Here is a 24,203-nt window from a genome sequence, read left to right as displayed (position 1 = left end):
CATCAAATTCAGCCCAGTTCAGAGGTTCCCTATGAGGCCAAGTTAATTCTTGGGGGGACTAGGGTTTTATGTAAAGTACTGGGAGGAGCCTAAGAAGTCCATGCTCCTCAGATCCACTCCAGAGTGAAAGTTTAGCCTCTGGACTGACCCTTCTGAAGAAGGGAGAGGCAAGGCTTCTGTCCCCAGTTCTTCCCCACACTCGCTGGCTCCCAGAAACACACACACAGGCTTCTGTCCCCAGTTCTTCCCCACACTCGCTGGCTCCCAGAAACACACACACACACACACACACACACACACACACATTGACATACACACACAGAGGAAGAAAGGAAATAAACTGAGGAAGTGAGAGGAAATGCCTCCTAACCATGCAAAGACTAAGCCTCAAAGTATTTGTTAGAAAGAAGAAAGGAAAACCATGCATGATCTGCTAAAAATTAAAAAAAAAAAAGAAAAAAAGAAAGAAATGACCCAAGGAGAGATACCTGTAAGGAGTACTAGGCCTGAAGCATTTTTCACTGTCTTCACAGGAATTATTTTAACAGAAGAAATAGCGCGTGCACGTAAAGGGTCGGCAGTTGCTGAAAACACAAAAGGGTAAATGGTGCAGCCAGAAAGAACATTTGGGAAACACTCAGGCAGCTGAGGAACTGGGCAGGGACAATAGGAGGAAGTCGCCCACACAAAAAGAGCAGGAGATGCAGTAATTAAAAATAACCTGCTTTCTCTCTTTAGAGTTCTGGGCCAAGACAGCAGAACCCTCCCTTCAACCACCACCCAAATACAGTTGGTCAGTGTTGATCGGTGCCTCCTGCCACACCTGGAGCTTGCCAAGGCTCTGGACAAAGAGATGTACAGAGACACAGATGGCCTGACAAACAGAGGAAGAGAACAGCAATCAGGGTCCAAGGGGCCCCATGGGAGAACGCTGGGGCATCCGTGCTGGGGGAGAGCTCAGAGGAGGAGAGCTGCAGCTCACAGGCTCCAGCTGAGTGCAGGAAGGAAAGACAAGTTCATGAGCTGCCTGCTCCCTTCAGCCACCACAGATGCTTCCCCAAAATCGTAACTTCTGGGTCCTGTGCGCCAGCTCTGACAATGAGAATCCCCTGGCCCCAAGCAAATCAGTATCCCCATCTGTTGGGCAGCAGATGGTCTTGCTTAAAACCTACCTTGTCCTGAGCTGCCTGCTCCCTTCAGCCACCACAGATGCTTCCCCAAAATCGTAACTTCTGGGTCCTATGCGCCTGCTCTGACAATGAGAATCCCCTGGCCCCAAGCAAATCAGTATCCCCATCTGTTGGGCAGCAGATGGTCTTGCTTAAAACCTACCTTGTCCTGGGCAAGAGATGCTGAGTGTCCAAGTGCATGCTTAACACTCTGGGCAGCACCCAAGTGCACAGCCCAGGATCTTGGCACCCAGTTAAGGTAGAACAGGAATGCCTGCCTGGGAGGCAGTGAAGGCTGCCATCCTCAGGTCCTGGGTGCCTATGCTTATATATCTGCAGGGTTCCTGAGCTCCCTGCCTGCCTGGATCCTGCTATCTCAATGGTGGGCACATCCCTAAACCCTCCTCACAAGCCTGTTGTGAGGCCTCCCCTTGTCCTCTTTCTTTAATGGCAGCCAAAAAAAAAGAGAGATGGGAGCTCTTGTGTTATGGTGCCAAAGTCACCCCAATGAGAGACACCCAGAGGTCTTGCAGCCCCAGGTCCACAGAATAATGGGGTACGGCTGTTGGGAACAAGACTCACTCCTAAATCAGCATCATGTTGGCAAGACTGTCAAGGGGGTGGGAGGACGGAGGGCGGCACCTCAGTGGTGGACAGTGCACCTTCCAGTCCATCAGGCTGCCACTGCATAAGGCACATAGCAGTCATATAGTGTATGGCCATCAATAACTAAGTTGACAATGATGATATCGCATGTATTAAGATAAAAACACTTTCACAGCAATCCTGCTGACTGCTCCTTATGATCATCTGGGGAATTAGCTGGTGGGAGATTTTTTTACCATTTTCAGAGGAAGAAAAGAGGCTAGCCAACTGCTCTCGAGTGCAGAGCCTAAAACTGGAGCTCAACTATCCTGGCTCCTGGTTCAGTGACCTCCCCAGTCTACCCTGATGACCTTCAGGTTACACCTGCCTCCTTGTTTCCAGCTAACAGTGAGTCTTACCAAGGAAAAAGCAGAACCCACCATCACGTGTTGCCCTCCCCCAACATCTCTAAATCTCTTATATAAATGAATTCACAGAAACGGGGTTGATAGCCCCATGGGCTGTAAATGCACTGGAGCCCCCACCCTTCCCCATGCTCCTCACTACATGCTTAAACACTCACCTGCAGCCACTCCATGGGCACTGCCTTCAGTATTCCCTATGCGCAACTTAGCCAAAACAGTCCAAGACCCCAAGAACACAGGAGACACAATCCCACACCATGAGTGGAACGGCAACCAGGGAGGAAAGGAGAACAGGACAGCAGCAGGAAATCTCCCACCCCCAACGAGCTACCCCACACCACTGGGCCCCCACATCCCTCATCTCCTCCTGCTGTCTAGGCCTCTGACTTTGCCCTGTCTCAAAAGAAATACTTGGCTAAACCAGCTGGAAGTGTCAAAGGCCAAAACGTCAATCTCTTTGAAATTATTCTTTGAGAGGGGTTGCATTTTGATTTAAATTCCCAATGCCAGAATTTTTGCCCTTTTTCTTTGATGCCATAAAATTTACTTGGATAAGCATTTACAGAATCGCTAGAACCCAGAATTTGAAGCAGGAAAGTCATCAAAGTTCCTCATTTTGTACGTAAGGGAACTCACACCCTCAAAGATAAAAGACCTCCCAAGATGTCTCTGAGTCCCTCTGCCAGGACCCATATCTCATCACTCAAACCTGAGTGCCTGTCACATCACACTGCAAATGTGATACCACCTGCCAGGCTATTTGAGAAGGTCAGGATGAAAGTCTCCAGGGCAAACAGGACCTCAAAGGTCATCTTATCCATCATTCATTTCACATTTAAGTCTTTTATGCTAAAAATTTTTTTTAAACTAAAAATATGAGAGGATGTACATGAAATTAATGCCACTGAAGTTATTTTAATGATTTAGGATCTTGCCTCAGGGTTAGGATTGTGAACACGTCGCTATTTATTACGGGTGAAGATGAAATGCCAGGTAAGGGATATTTCAGGCTGATAAATGCCCTGTGCACCAGACATGAAGTGCGCCTCAGTCCACCTATCTGATCTGTCATTCACAGCATCCTTGTGAGCTAGGGACAGTTTTTAATACACCACCTCACAGTGGGACACTGACAGCCTCAGACGCATGAGATGCAAGAACATGCTTCAGTTCTCAGAAAATCGGCATGGGGACAGGTCTCCAGTTCATGGCCTGATTAGGCCAACAATGTTCCCACCAGGCACGTGGGGTGGCCCCAGCCTGGTATACTCTACACATTCTAGAAATGGGTTCCAGTACTGGGGCTGCTCTTCAAGAGACTTACCTTTGTCTTGCCCATTGCTGCCAGGAGCCAAGCCATTAACCACGGCTTTAGATGCACCAACTTCACATTCTGAAAGAAAGAAACAGCACGAGGTTTGTGATTACGCCTCACAAAAATCTACTGAGTCCCATGTGGTACAAGGGCTAGGGACAGACTTGAGAGACAGCAGAAGGGTCCTCCCTCACAGACCCTGCAGTGGTTCCATCCACCCCCTGCCCCCAAGCATATGCCCTTGGCTTTCTCAGACCTGGGATGGGCCCCCTCAGGCATCGCAGAGAGTTCCAAGAATGCTGCTTGGCCTGAGCCAGGAGAGGGGAAAAAGCTGTTTGGGGATAGGAAGTGAGTTCCTGATGATGGCTCCCCTTCTGACATTCAAAAAAATCCGCTTAACTCCCTCAAAGTGGCATCTCCTGCCTGACCAAGGCCTATCTACCCACTCACAGGCCAGCCCAGATGTTTCCCTGTGCATCCAGAGTGCAATGTGTCAGGCAACCAGGACAGAAACCCAGGCTCTTCGACACTTTCCTCCACCCCACCCCACATCCCACTTGTCAGCGTCATGCTGTCCTTCCCATGAAGTGTCTTCAGACACCGCCCCTCCTCACCACCCCGGTTCAGGTCCTCGTGCTACTGTCCAGCAGCTTCCTGACTGCTCTCTCTGCCTCCTGTCTGCCCCTCCTCTAACCCAACCCTCAGTCTGCAGCCTGAGAGCACTTTCTGGACCCTAACCCAACAAGCCCTCCCCAGGCTAAAAAGCCCCAGCATGCAGGACAGATGGAAAGAAAATGGAACTCTGCAATATGATGCTCTAAAACCTCTTTGCTTTAGATATACTATATTCCACCTTGTTTTGAGAATAAACGTTTGGGGACTGATAGTAGGAATTCAATCATTTATAATGTTATTTCCATAGGGGGAAAAATACATTTTAGGTCCCCCAAAGTGTACAAAGATTGTTTGGAATATAACTCTGTTATATTGTTTGGAATATAACTCTGTAGTAAGTAGGATGACCTATATCTTGGCATACCTGATTATATTTAAATTAAACTGACTTTCTTGATAATTAAAAACCAACCAACCTGCTACCTAGAGAACAAAGTCTGAGCAACTTACCCTGGTTTCGAGGCTCTTTGACCACCAGTCCCATCCCCTTTTCAGATGTGTTTCCCACCTCTCCCTGCCTACAACGCTGGTTTTAACTGCTTGAGCAAGTCAGATACTGTCAGACCTGTAGGCCTTGTTTAGTATAAGGCCCAACCAAGAATGCCTTCTCCCCTTTTCTTAGCTTGCGGAAATCCTATGCATCCTTGAGGCTCCCCTTGAATGTCACCTCCTCTGTTTCAGCTGAGACTTTCCTGAGTTCTGCTCAGCTACAGACACTGAGACCCTCCCTGCCCATCTACAGCCTAAGCCCCACCCTGTTCCCCATCCCAAAATAGATGGAGACAGGCCAGGAAAGACAGGCAGGCAGGCAGGCAGACCCTGTCACCCTAGGACACATGGCCAATATGCTTGGAGAGACCCCTGACAGCCAAGAACCAACCAAGCTACCAACATAATCATAACTAGCTATGGGTTTTTAAACCTCAATTTGCCTAGATCTGAGGACCCATGCTTAGCATTCCATAATTAGCATCTCATTTTATCCTTAAGACCCAGATCTCTGGAGCGAGGTGATAGGAGCTAGGAACTCCTATTTTACAGACAAGAAAATTGAGATCCAGAGAGGATGCCAGGCCTGCCCCAGATCATTAAGCTGGGACTTGAACTGCCCTATCTCACAGCACATCATCTCCTTCCTCCCCAAATGAGATAAACATTTTGCTTTCCTGATTTATATTCTGTTTCCCCAAATGCTGAGAATAAAGCCCAGTCCCAAGCCCCGGTAGCTCATCATGCTGGGACCAATTCACCCTCACCTAGGCTCTTAACGATGAGCACCCCAAATGGCTGGTGGCCTGACATGAACCATGCTTGCAGGCCTGCCTGGTGCTGCCTGCATCTAGATGCAAGCAGGACTCCGAATACTGGGATTATCAGGTCAAAGGGTCCAGAATTTTTGGACTCTTCTTAGCCAATGCACCCTTCCAGCACCTCACCTGAGAGAGACACCCGGGAGAAAAGTTCCCCAGGTATTTCCCTCACCTTCCTTCCAAGCCCCTCCCTTCCTCCTCCTCTTGCACTTATCGTCAGGAGTAGCAATGCCAGTTGGGGTTAATTCTGACCTTGGAAGTTTTGCTGCTGAGCAAAACAAAAGGGGAAAGAAAGAAAGAGAGAGAGAGAGAGAGAGAGAGAGAGAAAAGGAGAGCGAGAAAAAAAGAACGAGAGAGAGAAAGAGACAGAGAAAAGAAAGAAAAAAAAAGAACGAATCCACCTTGGACTGTTTTAAATGACAACAAAAGCAAAAAGACAAAGAGACAACAAAAATTGAGTTATAAAGGAGGAGCTGCTGGCAGGAGAACCCAGTCCACTAGTCCACTTGGAGGGGAAAAGAAAGTGAACAGCCTCTTCATGCACAGCAAAAGCACTCAAGGAATCAGGCGTTAGCCAAGTCCTTCTCTTTGCCAGGAGAAACTCTGGGCTGTTAACAGTTAGAACCCACGGATAGAGTACTTGCCACACTAGATGCAAGCAGGGCCGGCGCCCCTCCCCATCCTGGCCCCACAGGCTGCATCCTGCTAATTGCCCACATCCACATACACATGAATACTCATTCTCCTAGATGCCAAAGTCTCCTTTGAGCCCTCATTTCCAGGACGGGTGGAAGGAGGGTGCTGGTGAAAAAGCAAAGCATGAAGGTGAGCAAACTGCCCTCCCAGCCCAAATGAAGGAAGTGTTAGATTAATTCACACCCAGGGGCAATTATGGTCGATCTGTCCACTTCTGCTGGAGTCACTTGGATTAAGAAATGTCGCTGAGGTGTATACATATGGTAACACTTATCAAATTGTATACTCAAAATAACTGCAGTTTATTGTATGCAAATTATATCACAATAAAGGGAAAGGGGACCATTGTAAAGATTAGGACACAGTACATGTACATCGTATGGCATAGTTCTTGATATATCAACAATGATGGTGATGATGGTGATGATGATAATTTATGACAAAGCTTTGGCACTCACCTAGGTTCAAAAAATAAAAAATAAAATGTCACTAGAGGCTTTGAAGCATGTGGGAAATCTGAGTAAACTGCCCAGTTTCATGGATTTCACAAAAAAAAAAAAATCTGAGCTTAGAATGACTTACCAGAGCTCATGGTGGTATAGCAGGACAAGTCTTCTGCAACCGGGCTCTGAATTTCTCTGCAGAAAAACAAATACCACACAACGGAATTGATAAACAGCAGGTTCAAGACAAATCCCTATGGTTAGTATTAAAAATGCAAACTCTGTAACCCTTGATAAAACAGCCGAACCGGGAATCGCTTGGCCAGGCTTCTGGTTCGTGGTCAGCCACGTACTGTAGCGACCTTGGGCACATCACTCAACCTCTTTGACCTCAGTTTTGTTGCCCATAATTGGTTTAGATGTTATCCAAGATCTCTTCCAGCTCTAATATTCTATTAAAAACCTTAAGTTACATGAGTACATGTGGTTCAAGGAGAGTATAAACGAAGGAGGAAAAAACACATTTGAGATGAAGTAAAATCACAACACAAACTATCAGAGGTTAATAATAATAGTGGAAGCTCACATAGCTTACCATGCACAAGAACATGTTCTAAATGCTTTAAATACATTAATTCATTTCATCATCACAATAACGCTATGATGTAAGCACTAATATCATGTTAGTCCATACAGACGTGAAAACCGAGGCAGAAAGGTGAAGCAGCTTGTCTCCTGGTATGGAGGAGTTAATACTGGAACCCAGACAGTCTGACTCTCAGGCCCGAGCTCCTACTAATCACTGATGTTCACATGGATAGCCCCCCAATTCAGTAGGGCCTCAAATCAAAGAAAGCTTAAATTGTACTGACCCTAATACATATCCAGAAGATCTTTTATTGAGTTATAATTTGCACACAACAAAATGTATCCATTTTAATTACACAACTCAATGAGTTTTGATAAATATATATGTCCTATAACCACCACCACCATCATGATCTACAGCATTTCCATCACCCCAAAATTTCCCTCGTGCCCCCAAAAAGTTATGCCATCTATAGTTATGCCCTCTATGACTTTCCCAAGTCCCTGATAACCACTGATCTGCTTTCTGTCAACGAGAGAGAGAAAGAGACAGAGAAAAGAAAGAAAAAAAAAGAACGAATCCACCTTGGACTGTTTTAAATGACAACAAAAGCAAAAAGACAAAGAGACAACAAAAATTGAGTTATAAAGGAGGAGCTGCTGGCAGGAGAACCCAGTCCACTAGTCCACTTGGAGGGGAAAAGAAAGTGAACAGCCTCTTCATGCACAGCAAAAGCACTCAAGGAATCAGGCGTTAGCCAAGTCCTTCTCTTTGCCAGGAGAAACTCTGGGCTGTTAACAGTTAGAACCCACGGATAGAGTACTTGCCACACCTTGGACAAAGTGCTCAGTACTTTAAAAGCACTGCCTCACTTAATCCTTACAAAATCTCAAAATGAGTTGGTGCTTTTATTAGGTACATTTTCAGAGGAGAGTGCAGAGAAGGGTTGACCACGGGCCCAAAGCCACACAGTCAGTACATGAGGGGGCCAGGATGTGAGCCCTGAGCTGTTCCACTCTGGAGCCCTCCTAGGTCCTAACCACACACTATCCTGCTTAGGACTTGGCTAAAAGAGCACTGGATGTAAATAAATGAGGAAGGCTTGTTTGTAATCCAGAGGTCTCTGATAATACTCTTGAAATGATGCAGGATTGGGAGACCCCTGATGAGATTTCTCACCCCCACACAGCCCCACCTGCGGTCCCAGGAGGCTCTAGGGCACGCTCAGAAGCCAAGGTGGGTCTTAACCTCCAGATGGAAACTTCTCCGCCTCCAGTTCTGGGCTGGAAAGCTGACATCTCTTGGCTGCATGACGAGCAGCAATCTGTGTCTTTCTTGGTTTTCCCTAGCCCATGTTTTCTATCACAGCTCAGAACGGACAATACATAAAACTGCTTGTTTGTTTAGGTCTTGATTTTTACTACCAAAAGCAAAGCATGAAGGTGAGCAAACTGCCCTCCCAGCCCAAATGAAGGAAGTGTTAGATTAATTCACACCCAGGGGCAATTATGGTCGATCTGTCCACTTCTGCTGGAGTCACTTGGATTAAGAAATGTCGCTGAGGTGTATACATATGGTAACACTTATCAAATTGTATACTCAAAATAACTGCAGTTTATTGTATGCAAATTATATCACAATAAAGGGAAAGGGGACCATTGTAAAGATTAGGACACAGTACATGTACATCGTATGGCGTAGTTCTTGATATATCAACAATGATGGTGATGATGGTGATGATGATAATTTATGACAAAGCTTTGGCACTCACCTAGGTTCAAAAAATAAAAAATAAAATGTCACTAGAGGCTTTGAAGCATGTGGGAAATCTGAGTAAACTGCCCAGTTTCATGGATTTCACAAAAAAAAAAATCTGAGCTTAGAATGACTTACCAGAGCTCATGGTGGTATAGCAGGACAAGTCTTCTGCAACCGGGCTCTGAATTTCTCTGCAGAAAAACAAATACCACACAACGGAATTGATAAACAGCAGGTTCAAGACAAATCCCTATGGTTAGTATTAAAAATGCAAACTCTGTAACCCTTGATAAAACAGCCGAACCGGGAATCGCTTGGCCAGGCTTCTGGTTCGTGGTCAGCCACGTACTGTAGCGACCTTGGGCACATCACTCAACCTCTTTGACCTCAGTTTTGTTGCCCATAATTGGTTTAGATGTTATCCAAGATCTCTTCCAGCTCTAATATTCTATTAAAAACCTTAAGTTACATGAGTACATGTGGTTCAAGGAGAGTATAAACGAAGGAGGAAAAAACACATTTGAGATGAAGTAAAATCACAACACAAACTATCAGAGGTTAATAATAATAGTGGAAGCTCACATAGCTTACTATGCACAAGAACATGTTCTAAATGCTTTAAATACATTAATTCATTTCATCATCACAATAACGCTATGATGTAAGCACTAATATCATGTTAGTCCATACAGACGTGAAAACCGAGGCAGAAAGGTGAAGCAGCTTGTCTCCTGGTATGGAGGAGTTAATACTGGAACCCAGACAGTCTGACTCTCAGGCCCGAGCTCCTACTAATCACTGATGTTCACATGGATAGCCCCCCAATTCAGTAGGGCCTCAAATCAAAGAAAGCTTAAATTGTACTGACCCTAATACATATCCAGAAGATCTTTTATTGAGTTATAATTTGCACACAACAAAATGTATCCATTTTAATTATACAACTCAATGAGTTTTGATAAATATATATGTCCTATAACCACCACCACCATCATGATCTACAGCATTTCCATCACCCCAAAATTTCCCTCGTGCCCCCAAAAAGTTATGCCATCTATAGTTATGCCCTCTATGACTTTCCCAAGTCCCTGATAACCACTGATCTGCTTTCTGTCACTATGGTTTTACCTCTTCTAGAATTTTATATAAATGGTATTATAAGATATAATACCATTTATCTTTTGTGCCTAGTTTCTCTCCTTTAGATAACACTTTGAAAAATAGCTGGCTATATATGTGTGGGTCTGTTTTTGAACTCTATTCTGTTCTATTGAACTGTCTTTATCAAATAACTAGTGTGAGTATTCCAAATTCATTTTTCAAAATCACTTTAGCTATTTTAGGTCCTTTGCATTTTCATGTAAAGTTTAAAATCACCTAATCAATTTTTACCAAAAAAGAAGAAAAGTCTGTTGGAGTTCTGATTGGGATCATGTTGAACCTATAAGTCAATCTGGGAGAAACCAACATTTTAACAACATTGAGTCTTTCAATTCACAAGTATGGGCTATCTCTCACTTTATCCAGATCTTCTTTAATTTCTCTTGACAATGTTTTGACTATTTAATACTTTTCAAAGTACAGGTATTATACACAATTTGAATAAATAGCAAGGTCTTACTGAACACATCTGAAGGTCACACAATCCGAAAAGCAAGTCCTCAGAATACATAGACCCATGATATTTGAAGTATGGTCTGCAGACCAGCAGCACTGACATTAGCTGGTGCTTATGAAAAATGCAGAATCTCAGATTCCACTCGCTACCTACTGAATCAGAATCTGCATTTTAACAAGATCTCAGGTGCTCTCCTTGCACTTTAAAGTGTGAGAAGCGGGCTGGCCGGTTAGCTCAGTTAATCAGAGTGCTGCCTTGGAACACCAAGGTCAAGGGTTTGGACTCCCATACAATACTGGCCAGCCACCAAAACAATTAAAAAATGAAGTGTAAGAAGCAATGACATAGAAGAAATCCCTGGTTCATGAATTCTGTAATAGGAACATCAAGATACGACATGAGGGTCTGCATGATGAGACATACTTAGTTTCCTTTTTTTTTTTTTTAAACAAGCTGAAGTCAGCACTGGTTTCCTTCAGGGTGGTTGCTTTGCTTACTGTTTTTGGAATTAACAGAGTAGAATGCTAGGGCAAAAAGGAAATAATTCTATATCTTTCTCTGCATCCCAAATCAGCACTAACTTTGCCTCCGTCACTCTCAAATACACCTGAGACTATCTGTAATCTTCAGTTGCCCCCTCAGATTGTTCTCTAAGCTGTGGAAACATTTGTTTTCAGTCAAGGAACATACAACCTGCTGTGTTCGGTATGCCCTTATGTTTTCCAATCCTATCTTTATGATACCTCGGTTTGCCTCCCAGGACCAAAAGGGCAGTTATGATATCATCCAAGTGTTTTTATTTTATAAATAATTTTCTTGATCAATTTTATTATGGTAAGATTTTATTTACTCAATTTTTAAAGCACAATTGAAAAATCTTTTTGATTCGACTGTAATATTATTGTAACAGAAACTTTTTATTCCTTTACAGTCCTTTCTAATCTGTATATGCATAAATAGTATTTATATAGTTGTAAACATCTGGATTGCTTTGTATTCCAATTTTTTAATTAAATATTTCATGAACATCTTTCTGGGTTTTTACAGTCTGCATATCCATGATTTTAATGGCTGTATAATATTTCATTGTAACAACACTCCATAATTGATTTGCCAATTCCCTCTACAGTTTAGTTTAATTCATATTCATTTAAAAAATAAGTACAAAGCACACAGCATTCTTAGGCTGGGGAAGAAATAAATGGACATGTCTTATGAACCAAACAAAAAAAATCCTCAACTCATGAGTTATCACTGTCATATGTAGGGAGCCCTTTGCAGATTTTCTATTTCTCAGAATAAAAATTAAGTGTCAGCCCTCCTCGTACTTACAGAAAAAAAAAGAAATTAGACATTGTCGGGGATAATATTCAAAATACTTAACCATTATTTTGCCACCACTGTCCACCAAACTACTCAACTCATGAGTTATCACTGTCATATGTAGGGAGCCCTTTGCAGATTTTCTATTTCTCAGGATAAAAATTAAGTGTCAGCCCTCCTCGTACTTACAGAAAAAAAAGAAATTAGACATTGTCGGGGATAATATTCAAAATACTTAACCATTATTTTGCCACCACTGTCCACCAAACTGGAGTAGATGCCAGATGTAGCACTCTCTGGAAGGCCCTCCCTGTGGCTGGTGTTAACTGTTTAGTGGCTGGATAGTGATGGGATGGAGGAATATATCCAGGGTGGTATGAAAGTATTTTAATATTTTAAGAACAAGTATAACAATAGTAGGTGACAATGACAATACAGCTCTGCACACAAAGGTTTTTGGGGTAGTAAGTTCTGTTGCATGCTCTCATTTGGTGACTGAATCTGCAGCAGGTGACACAAAGAAGCAGGGGCAGTTTAAAATACAATAAAAACTGCAGCAGTGGCAGCTATGCCAACGACAGTGCCTAGTGTCCAGTCTTTACTCGTGGTTGCAACAGCAGCAAGAACCTATTCAGACTATTCCAGGGCCTGATTCTGGATCTGATTCCAGCCAACTCAGCCTCTTTGAATTCCTGCCCCAGTCCTGAGTGCAGTTCTCTAGCTTTCCATAAACTCTGAACTGCCCAAGATCTTGCCAATAAATCCCTTCTTGTTTGAGTTCACCAGAGGTGGTTTCTGGTTATTTGCAACCCAAGAACTGTGACCAGCACAAGATGGGAAGGTGCAATCCCAAGTTTCCATCTGAAGAGGAGAATCTTCGTTCCTCTCTCCTGAAGTGAGGCTGGCCAGAACTGAATCCCAAGTGGCTCAGCAATGGTTTTGTCCTACAACCTGAACAGCCCCAAGTCCAGGCAGCAAGGATGTGTCTAGGAAGATGCACAAACTGACCCTGACCAGAAGAACTCTAAATGCTTTGAAAGTCATAATCCATTCCCTGCTGTTTATTTAGAGACAATACAGGCTATTACAATCACACGTAGAACTTGAGTTTATTTTACATAAAAACCTCCGACACTTAATATTTATTTAAAAACTAAGCTGTAAAGAGCTTAATTTCATTGAGAACATGATGGCACAGCTTTTGAATGTCTCCTGCAAAGGAGCCAGGCACAAAGCCAAAACGATAAACAGTGTCATCTAGTGGCAAAACCAGACAACTGCAAGAGGGCAGTTATTCCCCTAGTGGGTTGCAGGAAGCTATACAGTGTCACAGCTTGAGTGGGCCAGCGAGGATCAAGCCACCATTCCATGCCTTGAGCTGTCGGTACCTACCAAACTTAGTCAAAGTACCACAGCATCAACACAGACATTCCACCGGAAGAACAAGATGTGACGTAGCCAGAGTTGTTAAGAATACATCCAGATAATTAGTGGTTCTGCATGGTCCTTCCCTAATTCCACGACCTTATAATTCTAAGATTAAGTTTTGATGACAAAGAGTGAATAATTACTAAAAAGCAGAAGTTATACACATGCTTCCAGCTGAAATAGGGTAACTCAGCTGAAATAACTCAACACGGGTTGTTTACTGGGAAAGCAAAGAAGGTCCTTATATGGATAGTTTGAGGAGGTACAAAACTAGGGAGAAATTGAATTTGTAACGATGAATTCAAGGACCAGCAAAGGTTCTTGGAAGATAATGAGCTCTTGGTTAAACCTTGCACACAACATGCTCCAGATTCTATGCACTATGGTGTTTTGCTTCCATAGGTCCTCTCTGTCCCCAACATTAGATTGTAAATTTCTGGAAGGGAAGGACTATGTCATCCTCCGCACTGAGCATGCCGTCAGTGGGTGGTCAGTCATGGACTGTGCCCTTGTCTCTATTTAGCCATGTAAACCTAACTCTGGAGTCTTATCTTCAAGGTAATGAAGACCCTCCTTAACTCCACTGTACCTACTTTAAAAGGAAGCTAGCTCCCCACTCAGACAAAACACCGATTATACTCTAGCTTTGAAATCTAATCCGGGACTTCACATATTTGCAGCTACTTCCAATGGCCTGAAAAGAACAGAGACAGCTCACAAAGCCCCAGAATAAATGCTTGGCCTTATTTCTTTGTACTTTGCTGATCCACCAGCAGAGCTACGTTTCTCCAATTTTTCAGCAGCTCCTTTTCCCAATCTCTATTAATGTAATTTCTCTTCAAATGCACTCTCTGAAGAGGGTGCAGAAGGCTCTTCAGGAAGCCGGAAAGAATAAACACTGAGTCGCTGACACTTCCTTTCAAGGGGAAAAACTAGGATGAACTTGACCCTGACATTAACTTCAGCCTGGAATTCCATGACACGGCTGGGGCTCAGAACACAAGCACCAGGTTTCTGTGAAAAGGCCAATGTTTCTAGAGAGGGAGCAATAGGAAAACACATCAGAAAGGCCATCCCCCACATCCACCCATTTCCTCCTGGAGTCCCTCCAACTTGGTTTCCATTCTAACCAATTATCTGAAATGGCCTTCAAAAAGGTTTCCAGTGCACACACATAGCCAAGTCCAACAGTTTCTGTGCTGGTCAGAGCCTCACTGATAATTCCACTGCATTTAAGATAATTAACTCCTTCCTCTTCCTCACAAACACCTTCTGGTACTGATTTCTAAGTATCATTGGGAACTGATTCACTCTGGGACAGAAGGATCCTCCTTCTAGACCAGGGTCTCTGTAGTCCTTCTGGGAGTTTAGGAGCCAGAGGGCCATGAGCTGGTCCTTATTCCTTCCAACTACAAGCTTACTTCCTTGAGGGTTTACATGTGGAATACTAGAATCAGAAAAATCCATGCAGGTTATCTAGCCCTTTTTCATGGTTTTCCAACTGTGTTAAAAGAAGTTTCCATGAGCCCCTTCAGGCCACTGTGCAGGCCACTGCCCACCCACTCCCCATCTTCCACTTTAGCTAGGGCAACTATACTTTTATCGATTTCATTCATTTATACTTCCTGATCTTTCTTTAATTAAATGATTTCTGCAGCAACAGGGGGAAAAAAAAGGTTACTAACTTTTACACACCTCTCTCCTATCTCTATTCTCCTTCCTCTAGGCATCTTCAGGCTTCAGCCTCTTGGAATGGATACTGAATTCCAGATGAGAATCAGCCCTCCAGTCAATGCACAGACTGTGTCATTATTATGCCCTTCAAAATCTTTTGCTAGTGCCTATTACTCGCCAAATAGTGCAAAGTCCTGACGATCAGGTAAAAGGCCCGGCTGAGTCCACTGCCCATCTCTCCCAGCTTGCCTTCCCTGCATCTGCTGCCTCAGACATGAAGCTTACCAGACAGTGAGCACCCAGCTGGCAGGGCAGGGTCTTGTTCATCTCTGCATCCTGACATCTAGTACGGCACCCAATTGATACTGGGGGAGTGAAGCTCTGTTCCTCACAGTCAGAGTACACTGCTTTCTCCTCTTTCTCTTGCCATCCCCCCTCCACTCCCACACTGATAAATTGCCTACTCTCGTCAATTTTTCCACCTTCATGACTCAGGTAGCCCAGCCACCCCTTCTTTTCCATCACACACTCACCATTCTATTCTATCACTTCATCCTGGACCACTACAACAGCCTAATAAGTCTCAGCATCACCCTATGTCCCATGTACTGCCTTGTTCTGACTTGAGCAAGAGGTGGGTGGAGGGAGTTCCTGCTTCAAATTTCAATGAGGAAAGAAATCTACAAGGCCCTTATAAGCTCAGAGAGGTTGCTGGGCAGTATAGGGCAAAAGGAAAAAAAGGCGGCAAAACCCCCAGGAAAAAATATTGTATCTAAAACACAGGCCAAAGGATGCAACTCAAACAGCATTCCTTTAGCGCCTACTACACATCCAGGACAGTGTTTGGCCCACAGGAGCCAATATGATCAAACAAGACTGACTGCTGTCTTTGAGGCCATCAGGCAGAGTTGTGGGGAGACAGATGTGTCCCACTTAAACATAATACAATGGGAAACCCTTCTGCTAGCAATCTGGCTTAAGTGCAATGGGAGTGCAGAAAGAAAAGAAATACATTCTGCACAAGAGTGAGAATCAAGGAATGAATAAATAGTAAAATTTTCAAATGTTCAATGACATACTTTCTAAAATCACCTCAAATATCACACTTTTGGAAACACTGATCTACAAATTCAAGTCCAAATTCCTTAACATTCCATAAAGCCCTGTAAGATCAAGTCCCAATCACTTTTCTAGTCTCATCTCCCTCATGTACTCCATATGTACCATGCTTGTCATTCCTACTGAATCCTGACAAGATTCCCATTTCCAAGCCTTTAATCTTGCTGCTGCAATCCCACTAATGTTCTTTCCCTCACCTTCTCAAACTTTAAGGCCAATCCCAGTAGCCAAATGAATTGGCCCAACAAAAACTAAACGTTTTTTTTTTTTTTTTGTCCTTTTTGAGACCAGCTGCACTGATCCGAAACCGCGGCGGAAGCGCTACCGCGCTCCCAGCACCGCACCCTCCCCAGTGCACCACGGGCTCAGCCCTAAAGGCTTATCTTTTAGTCTAGTTTTGGTTTTAACCGCTGTAAAAGTCACAGAGATGAGGAACTCATTTTAGTAAGACCTATTTTATGATCACAGAATTCCCATGTCCAAGCTCACACTAAAATCATCACACTCTCATCCCAGGCCAATGCCAGACAGGTGTCATATTCAGACCTGGAACATTAACCACCAATAAATCTGCAATCATTTTTACTTCTTATACTTATGTAGAGTCCTTAAATAAAGTTGATTTCTGCCAACAAAACTGCCAATAAGCAAAATGCGGCCCCCAAAATAGGCTCAAGTCTTAGAAATGCAATATTACTTGAGCTTCAAACAACAGAATTTAGGAGCTAATTTGTAATCCTATATAACATTGTCTATGTATTAAAATGTATGGCTTATTTGCAGCAAACATAGTACCAAGGGTTAATGCCTTTATTTCACAGTGTACTATCCATACTAATTGCCAAGAAAACAATGTTAAAAGGGCATGAAAAAATAACTTCCAGAACAGAAAATGCAAATAATAAACAAACCTAGGAGAAACTTTTCACTTAACACGATTAGATTTAAAAAGATTAAAATAATGACTAACCATTTTTCTACTTCTTACATCAGTCCACAAATTTAAAGAAACAAACATTCAATACGGGCAAATGCAAAAACATTGGCTTTTGCCTACACAGCCAATGACACTGTAAATTGTTTCCACTGTTTTCAGCAACACACATCAAGAGCTATGCACCTCATACCCTTTGTGCTTTAGGGGAATCTAGTCCAAAGAAAGAAACCTGAGTGACAATAAAGCTATACATACAGAGATGTTTGCCACAGCTTTAATAATAATAGTGAAAACCTAGAAACACTCCAGTGTTCAGTAATGGGTGACCAAGAACCCGACCTCGTATCCACTGGGTGAACCACTGAACAGTTATAATAATGGTTATGTAGACCACACAACATGGGAAGACTTGTCATAAGTTAAGGTAAATAAAGCAGAGTTATAGGTCTGTGTGACATTTGTGAGTATAATTATATAAAAAGCAAAACACATACATATATTAGAAAGGAAATATGCCCAAGTTTTAATAGTGATTGCAATAGTGTACAATCATAGGTAACTTTTGCTTTTCTATTTTCAAACATTATAATGTGGTTAGAATAGATTTCTTTTGGGCCGGCCCGGTGGCGACTGGAGAGTGCGCCGCTTGGGAGTGTGGCGGCGCTCCCGCCGAGGGTTCGGATCCCATGTGGAGACCGGTTCCCGCTCACTGGCTGAGCGTGGTGCGGGCGCAACACCCAGGGTTGCGATCCCGTTACCGATCAGTAAAAAAGACAAAAAGAAAAAAAAAAAAAAGAATAGATTTCTTTTTAATGAAAATTAATTGTTTGTTTAGCTTATACTTTGCAACAGATGTGCAATTGTATAATCTTTAGAACTCCCAAGAAAAAATTCTAGGAAACAAGCTAAAAAAAAAATGCCACTAAAATCACATCTTTTAGAACAGGAAGCTCCACATGATGCAACCTTCTACAGGACTGAGAGCAAATACCCCAAGTGTAGAACTCCAACATGTGACTTGCCAGTGATTGCTTTTGTCTAATGAAGCCAAACTACTCCCATGCAGTTCCTTGTGAGGACAAGGGGGGGGGCAATAAAATAATTCAAATGTTCAGCCAGATTTCCTAAAGAAGCAATTGCACCAAAACATTTCATCTTAAAATAGTTAGCAGGGACTGCCAGGTGACAACACACAGTCTCCCCATTGCTTCCTAGGCCTGTTCACTGCCAATTCCCTGCTCCTAACCCAACTTCATGGCATTCCAGATCCCTGAGTTCCTTCTCGAACTCTTTATATGTATAACTCTGGGCACACACAGTTCCTTAAACACGCATTGTTAACCAAGATAAGTCTTAAATGTAAAAATGGTCCACTTGTGTTTCCCAAATATGGTTGTGTCTACAAAACCAAAACAAAGCTGTCTAATTGTGGCATCCGGTACATTTGGAACACTCCACTTAGATAATCTAGATAATTCAAAATAGGGCAGAGTCCCAAATTCATTAGATAAAAGCCAAACATTTTAGCTCCATTTGAACTGTAAACACATAACCTCAAAATAATAAAGGCAAGTCCAGGATATAGATGCTACCTTTCTTCTGAAGTGGTTGCTAAATAATGTCTACCTGTTGAGGGAGCATCAGCAAACACTTTGAATGCTCAGGAGAGACAAGGTTGGACCATCGGCCACAATACAGGTAAACGAGACTAAGAAGTACTGTATGTGATTGAAAAAAAAATCTAAAAAAGCTGAAGAGATCTGTCAGAGCCTGAAAAAGGAAAAGAAGGGTGGGTTTGATAGGGCAGGAGAGGTGTCTGCTCTCACAGACAATCCATAGTTCCCTCTCAACTTTTCTTTTAAACCACAAAATCCCTAAGGCTATATATTTACCACATCATATATTATGCAGACATCTGCAGTACAGGCCCATACCATGCTCAGGAATGAGCGAACAGAGGCTCCATTCAGTAAAAAGACTTTGGGTCTTTTGCAAATATATAACTTAAATACCTCAATCCATAATACTGGCTTGTTCAGGAATTACCTGTTTTCCTTAAGAAGTTTGAAATCTTACTGAAAGTATACTAACCTACCAGAAAGTCAACATGAAACACTGGGAACATTATCTTTTCTGAGAAAACCTCTCTTTTCAGTGGAACTTGTTTAATAACTGAGGTGGAACACATACATGCAGACCCAGAGTCAATAATCCCTGAACTTGGGCCATGGAGGCCAAGGACTACATCAGATCATTAGTGCCCAACTGTAGTGAATGGGACAGCTCGGCTCCGATTCCTCAGGCAGTGGTTTATGTTACATTAGGTACTTTATTCTATTTCTTTTGAACTCATCTTAGGCAATTTTTGAATATATCATGTATAAAAGCTGCATCCATGCATTTGAGAATGCAGTACAAATTTCTGAAATGGGTTTTCTCCTAACTAAGCTAAAAAGCACTAAAACATTTAATATAGTAGCAAGCTCACAGCAAATATCCCATTAAAATATTTTTTAAAAATCTATGTTGTCTCTCAGACCAGACAACTGGAAATAGTCTGGTGTCAATTATATACTTATATATTAATATATATGTGTGTTTATACATATTATATGTACACATACACACACATGTACACATGTGCACACAATGTGTCAATGTGTCTATATGCGGGCACAGGAGGACCCTGGCTCAGTTGGTATCTGTACACACCTCTGACTTCAGTTGCTATAGTGCTTAGTGGCTGCAGGACAACAACAACAACAAAAAGCCAGGGTTAGAAGAACTGGATTTGAATTCAAACTTTGGCAGGGCTGTGCAAATTGGGAAGTCCCTTAATGTCAGCCTTGGTTCAGTCACCTATAAAAGTGAATTAATAATACCTAAGAAATTGTTCTTAAGATTAAATTTAAAAATATATATGAAACATCGTACACTGGTATGTTATAAAAGGAAAAGCATTCTAACAAAGAAGGTGCCAATCCCGCCCTTTTTATCTTTTATTGTTTTAACAGGCTGATGAATATAATCACTGTATATCTGATCATGAGGTTGATAATACCAATACTTACCTGTACCAAACGTTAGGTTTTACAAACTGAAGTAGGATCCAAGAACCAAAAAAATTGGTCTCCAGCTCTACCTTCCTATGCAAAGCCAGGCAATGAAAGACATTCTTGATAAAGGCATCATGTTTTAAAAGACCTCAAAGCTGCTCTCTCGTAAGGGTCAGGTCTCAAGGAACCAAACCATTATTACCAAGACACATTGTACATGCATTCTGTGCAAGGCCCTGTGCTCACACTATGCAGAGAGATGAACCACCTCTTCATTTCCTAAATGGTGACTGAGTCAGCCACTTTACATGTCATTACTAATCCTCAGCACACATTGGAAGGTTTCTACACTCATTTTGCAAGTGGAGAGACTGAGCTTCATAAAAGTTAGAAAACTTGTTGAAGGGTCCTGCAGAAGCAAGGAGGAAAACTGGAATATGGATCCTGGCTCTGGCTCCCAAGCTAGGCTCTTTCTAATCTGCCATGTAGCCTTACCCAAGGAGGCACAACACAGTCCCTGCCACAAGATGCTCCTGTACAAAGGTTGTTCGGAGAATATACAGACCTAAAAAAGTCAGATGGATCATCTTAGCGGGCTTTTTTTATCTAGTTGTGGTAATAAAATAAACATCAACCAAGATAAGAGAGGTGCTTGCCCTCAGAGACCTTATATTCTAGTTGGAGAGAGAAGACTAATAACCTTGAAACCATGATGAATCACTACAAACAGCATGGAAGAGTATCTGTGGATTACCCTCTGCTGCAGGAATATTACAGCTAAGAGACTGCCAAGCTTCAAGACTTACCCACGCACATACATGTCAATAAAAGCGCCCTTTTCTGGATGCTGAAAATCGCCCTATAGCTCTTATACCAACTTCCTTATAGAAAGTGTTCATTAGGGGAAGTTAAAACTGAATAAAATCACACATAGCATTTTCTAGCACACTTTAGGAAGCAACGACACCCACCAACATCTGCCCATCCACATACATCTTTAAAAAAAAATAGAGAGAGGAACTCTAGAATAAATGTAACTCGGATTTGAGTAGTTGCTCTGCCACTTACGAGATGCATGATCTGCGGTTAGTCAATCTTGCTAAGCCTCAGTTTCCTCACCTGTACAATGGGAATAATAAGAGCCATCCCTCTCACAGCGTTATGGGGAGGACCAAATGAGATCAAGCACATCTAGTGCCTATTACAGTGTTAGAAAGCATTCAATACATTTTAGCTTCTTTCAGCAGGATCATCACCACCAATAGCAACCAAGGATGAGGCTCAAAACCACATTCTCCTCAGCTGGTTTCTCTGAGTAGCAGCAAATGTTCTTTTTCAACTCCAGGCAGGCTAGTCTTTTCAAGCTTACTAAAAGAATAGTCTCGTCAGCTCTTCTTTCAAGAGCTTACATCACCTACTTCCACTCCCTCATGAGGTGACATGTCCTATCTCTCCTGAACAGCACAACTGCCTCTATAACTTAACTTCCCATAAGAAGTAAACTAACTGGTCTACTCTTTCTCCCTAGAGTTAATTCTCGTACATGTTACTGGCTAGCTATCACTTGATTTACCTATAAACCTTATTGTCTTCCATGTCTTTTGCTATTATTAACAAGCTCTTCTCCTCACCAAGTGCCTAAACTAGAGTTTTCAAAGTAGTTTCCACATAGGTAATGTTTAGTTCACAGCACAGAATGTACACAGAATAGACCCAAGACCAGTTCAGTTGAGGAAAAGGGTTTATATTGAAGAGTGAAAGGAAACAATGTTGGATAGATGGTGTACACAGACTCCAAAATGACCTTGAATGCCAGGCAATGGCGTACTAGCAGACCATGGAACTCAGCGTAAATTCTGCAGAAGAGAAGTTACCTAATTCAAGATTAATCTGGCTGAGGCACACAGAATGAACTACAGAGGTGGGGACCCTGGGGCAGGGAGGGCATGTGGGCTGACTGCTTGTGAGCTGAGGCCTGGCCACAGGAGCACACAATGATGCCCAGTATTTTTTTTTTCCTTTTTGTCTTTTTTACTGACTGGTAACGAGATCGCAACCCTCGGTGTCACGCCCGTACCGAGGACCGGCAACGGGATCGCAACCCTCGGTGTCACGCCCGTACCGAGGACCGGCAACGGGATCGCAACCCTCGGTGTTGCGCGCGCTCAGCCAGTAAGCGGGAACCGGTCTCCACATGGGATCCGAACCCTCGGCGGGAGCACCGCCGTACTCCCAAGCAGCACACTCTCCAGTGCACCACCGGGCCAGCCCATGCCCAGTATTTTTAATCAGACCAAAAAAAAAAAAAAAATCCCTCAACCATATATACCCTCTTTGAACAGGAGAGAAGCTCCCAGCAAATGTGTATTTCTCATTTGGCTGCAAAAAGCTCCACAGAGGCCTTAATTACAGCAACCACAAGTGACAATTTCTACATTTGTCTTCTCTCAATTATACACAGCAAAAACTGCTGCTCAGAGAAAATCTGATTTTCTGAGCGCACTCCCTAAATCTCATTCTGCCCCTTTTGCCCACAGCAAAGCTTTTTTCCTGCCCAATTGACTTGGTGGTTGACAAGATAAAATTATCAGAAAATAAAAGGTGTCAAAAAATCCTTTAGAACTCAAAGAGCCTTACTAACAAAATAGAGGCACTACAACATCAACCACTAAAATGGAACAAAAGGTGACAGAGTTAGGAATATTTAAGAGATCATTTCCAAACTAATAAATGTTAAAGAGAATGGTTCTCAACATAAAATGACCTTGACTTCACAATTCACAACTTACAGAAATAGAATACAAGATACTGGAAGAGAACAACTATGTATTGATTTCAGTTAGTGTAGGATGCCAATGGCGGTGGTGGGGTGGAAGCCTGAGATCTTGACTAAGAGTAATTAAATTCTTCACACTCAACTCTATTAGCAAAGAGTCAGTGACCCTTCCAAAGTAAGCCTGTTTCCCCACATGCAAAACAGTGATGAAAATAGCACTCATTTCCCTATTGTGAGGATTAACTGAGCCAACCATTTACCCATGAAGCACAGTGCCTGGCACACAGGAAGAATTCAATAAACAGTTGCACATTGACATAATTGGTCTATTTCTCCATTTATCCTGTTCTGGTTCCAAAAATGATGAGTGAGGAGTCAGAGGTAGGTGGAAATCCCAGTTAATAAAAGGATCTTGGGCCAGCCCGGTGGCGCACTGCTACAATGCACCACTTGGGAAGCGCGGCGGCGCTCCAGTCGAGGGTTCGGATCCCACATACAGACCGGCTGCTCGCTGGCTGAGCGAGGTGCGGGAGCAACACCGAGGGTTGCGGTCCCGTGGCCGGTCCCGGTCCAGTGCGGGCGTGACACTGAGGGTTGCGATCCGTTGCCGGTCACGAAAAAATAAATAAATAAATAAAAGGCTCTTGTTAGTCACTGTTTTACTATAACAACAATTTACAGGATCCTGCATGAAGGAGGCAAGGGCACTCATTTCCAGGAATGAAGGCTTTTTGCCTTAGGCAGAGAAAACTCAACACAAACCTTGTGGTGATCCCACCCCGCACCCCACATTTGTACAGAACTTTGCAGGTTACTGGACAGCAGTGCCCTTGGCTGTCTCCAAAATAGGCCAGTAATTGAGTTTAATCTCAATTTTTTTAAAAAAAATGCAATATGGTCTGTCTTTAACAATGTTTCATGTAGCCAAATGACTTAGAACAGCACAGAATTTCAGGGTTGGAAAGGACCATCATTTCCAAATGTCATGAGCCTTAAAGTGCTAATCAAGCACTTCTGACTGAGATGAGAAGATGCAACCTTCAGGCACACATCCTCCCTGAAACAGAAAGAACCCCACCCTGCCAAGCCTTCCAGCAGGACAAGGGGGGAAACCAAGTCAGCAACATATGTTACAGTTATTATATCTGTGGTCCTGCTCTGCTTTCTAGATGTTAAGCTCCCCAAAGACAGGCATCTGTGTCTGACAGTATGACGTTTGTTAAGTCATAAGGGCCCTAAAATATTTCTAAGTTGCTTTTAAAATTTCACTGTGGCATTTTTTTTTTTTTTTTTTTTTTTTTTTTTTT

General features: G+C 42.9%; 1 protein-coding gene and 1 long non-coding RNA gene across 2 annotated transcripts in view; both read right to left on the bottom strand.

Annotated features, from left to right (window-relative positions):
- SORBS1 (sorbin and SH3 domain containing 1) overlaps positions 1-7,155 on the bottom strand; it is a 123,711-nt gene extending 116,556 nt beyond the window's left edge. Inside the window, exons 1-2 of the mRNA XM_008575249.1 lie at positions 6,758-7,155; positions 3,504-3,572 (exon numbers count right to left, since the gene is read on the bottom strand). Of these exons, the coding sequence (XP_008573471.1) occupies positions 3,504-3,572; positions 6,758-6,767 (79 nt within the window). The 5' untranslated portion in view covers positions 6,768-7,155. The remainder of the gene's footprint in view (positions 1-3,503; positions 3,573-6,757) is intronic.
- Positions 7,156-8,855: 1,700 nt separating this feature from the next.
- Positions 8,856-24,203, bottom strand: part of LOC103592493 — a 46,654-nt gene continuing 31,306 nt past the window's right edge. The window contains exons 2-3 of the long non-coding RNA XR_550665.1: positions 9,101-9,156; positions 8,856-8,978 (exon numbers count right to left, since the gene is read on the bottom strand). This is a non-coding gene — a long non-coding RNA (uncharacterized LOC103592493). The remainder of the gene's footprint in view (positions 8,979-9,100; positions 9,157-24,203) is intronic.

The sequence above is a fragment of the Galeopterus variegatus genome, unplaced genomic scaffold (genome assembly GCF_000696425.1).
Source record: "Galeopterus variegatus unplaced genomic scaffold, G_variegatus-3.0.2 Scaffold1160, whole genome shotgun sequence".
Lineage (NCBI taxonomy): Eukaryota > Metazoa > Chordata > Mammalia > Dermoptera > Cynocephalidae > Galeopterus > Galeopterus variegatus.
This window is presented reverse-complemented; position numbering and strand designations above follow the sequence as displayed.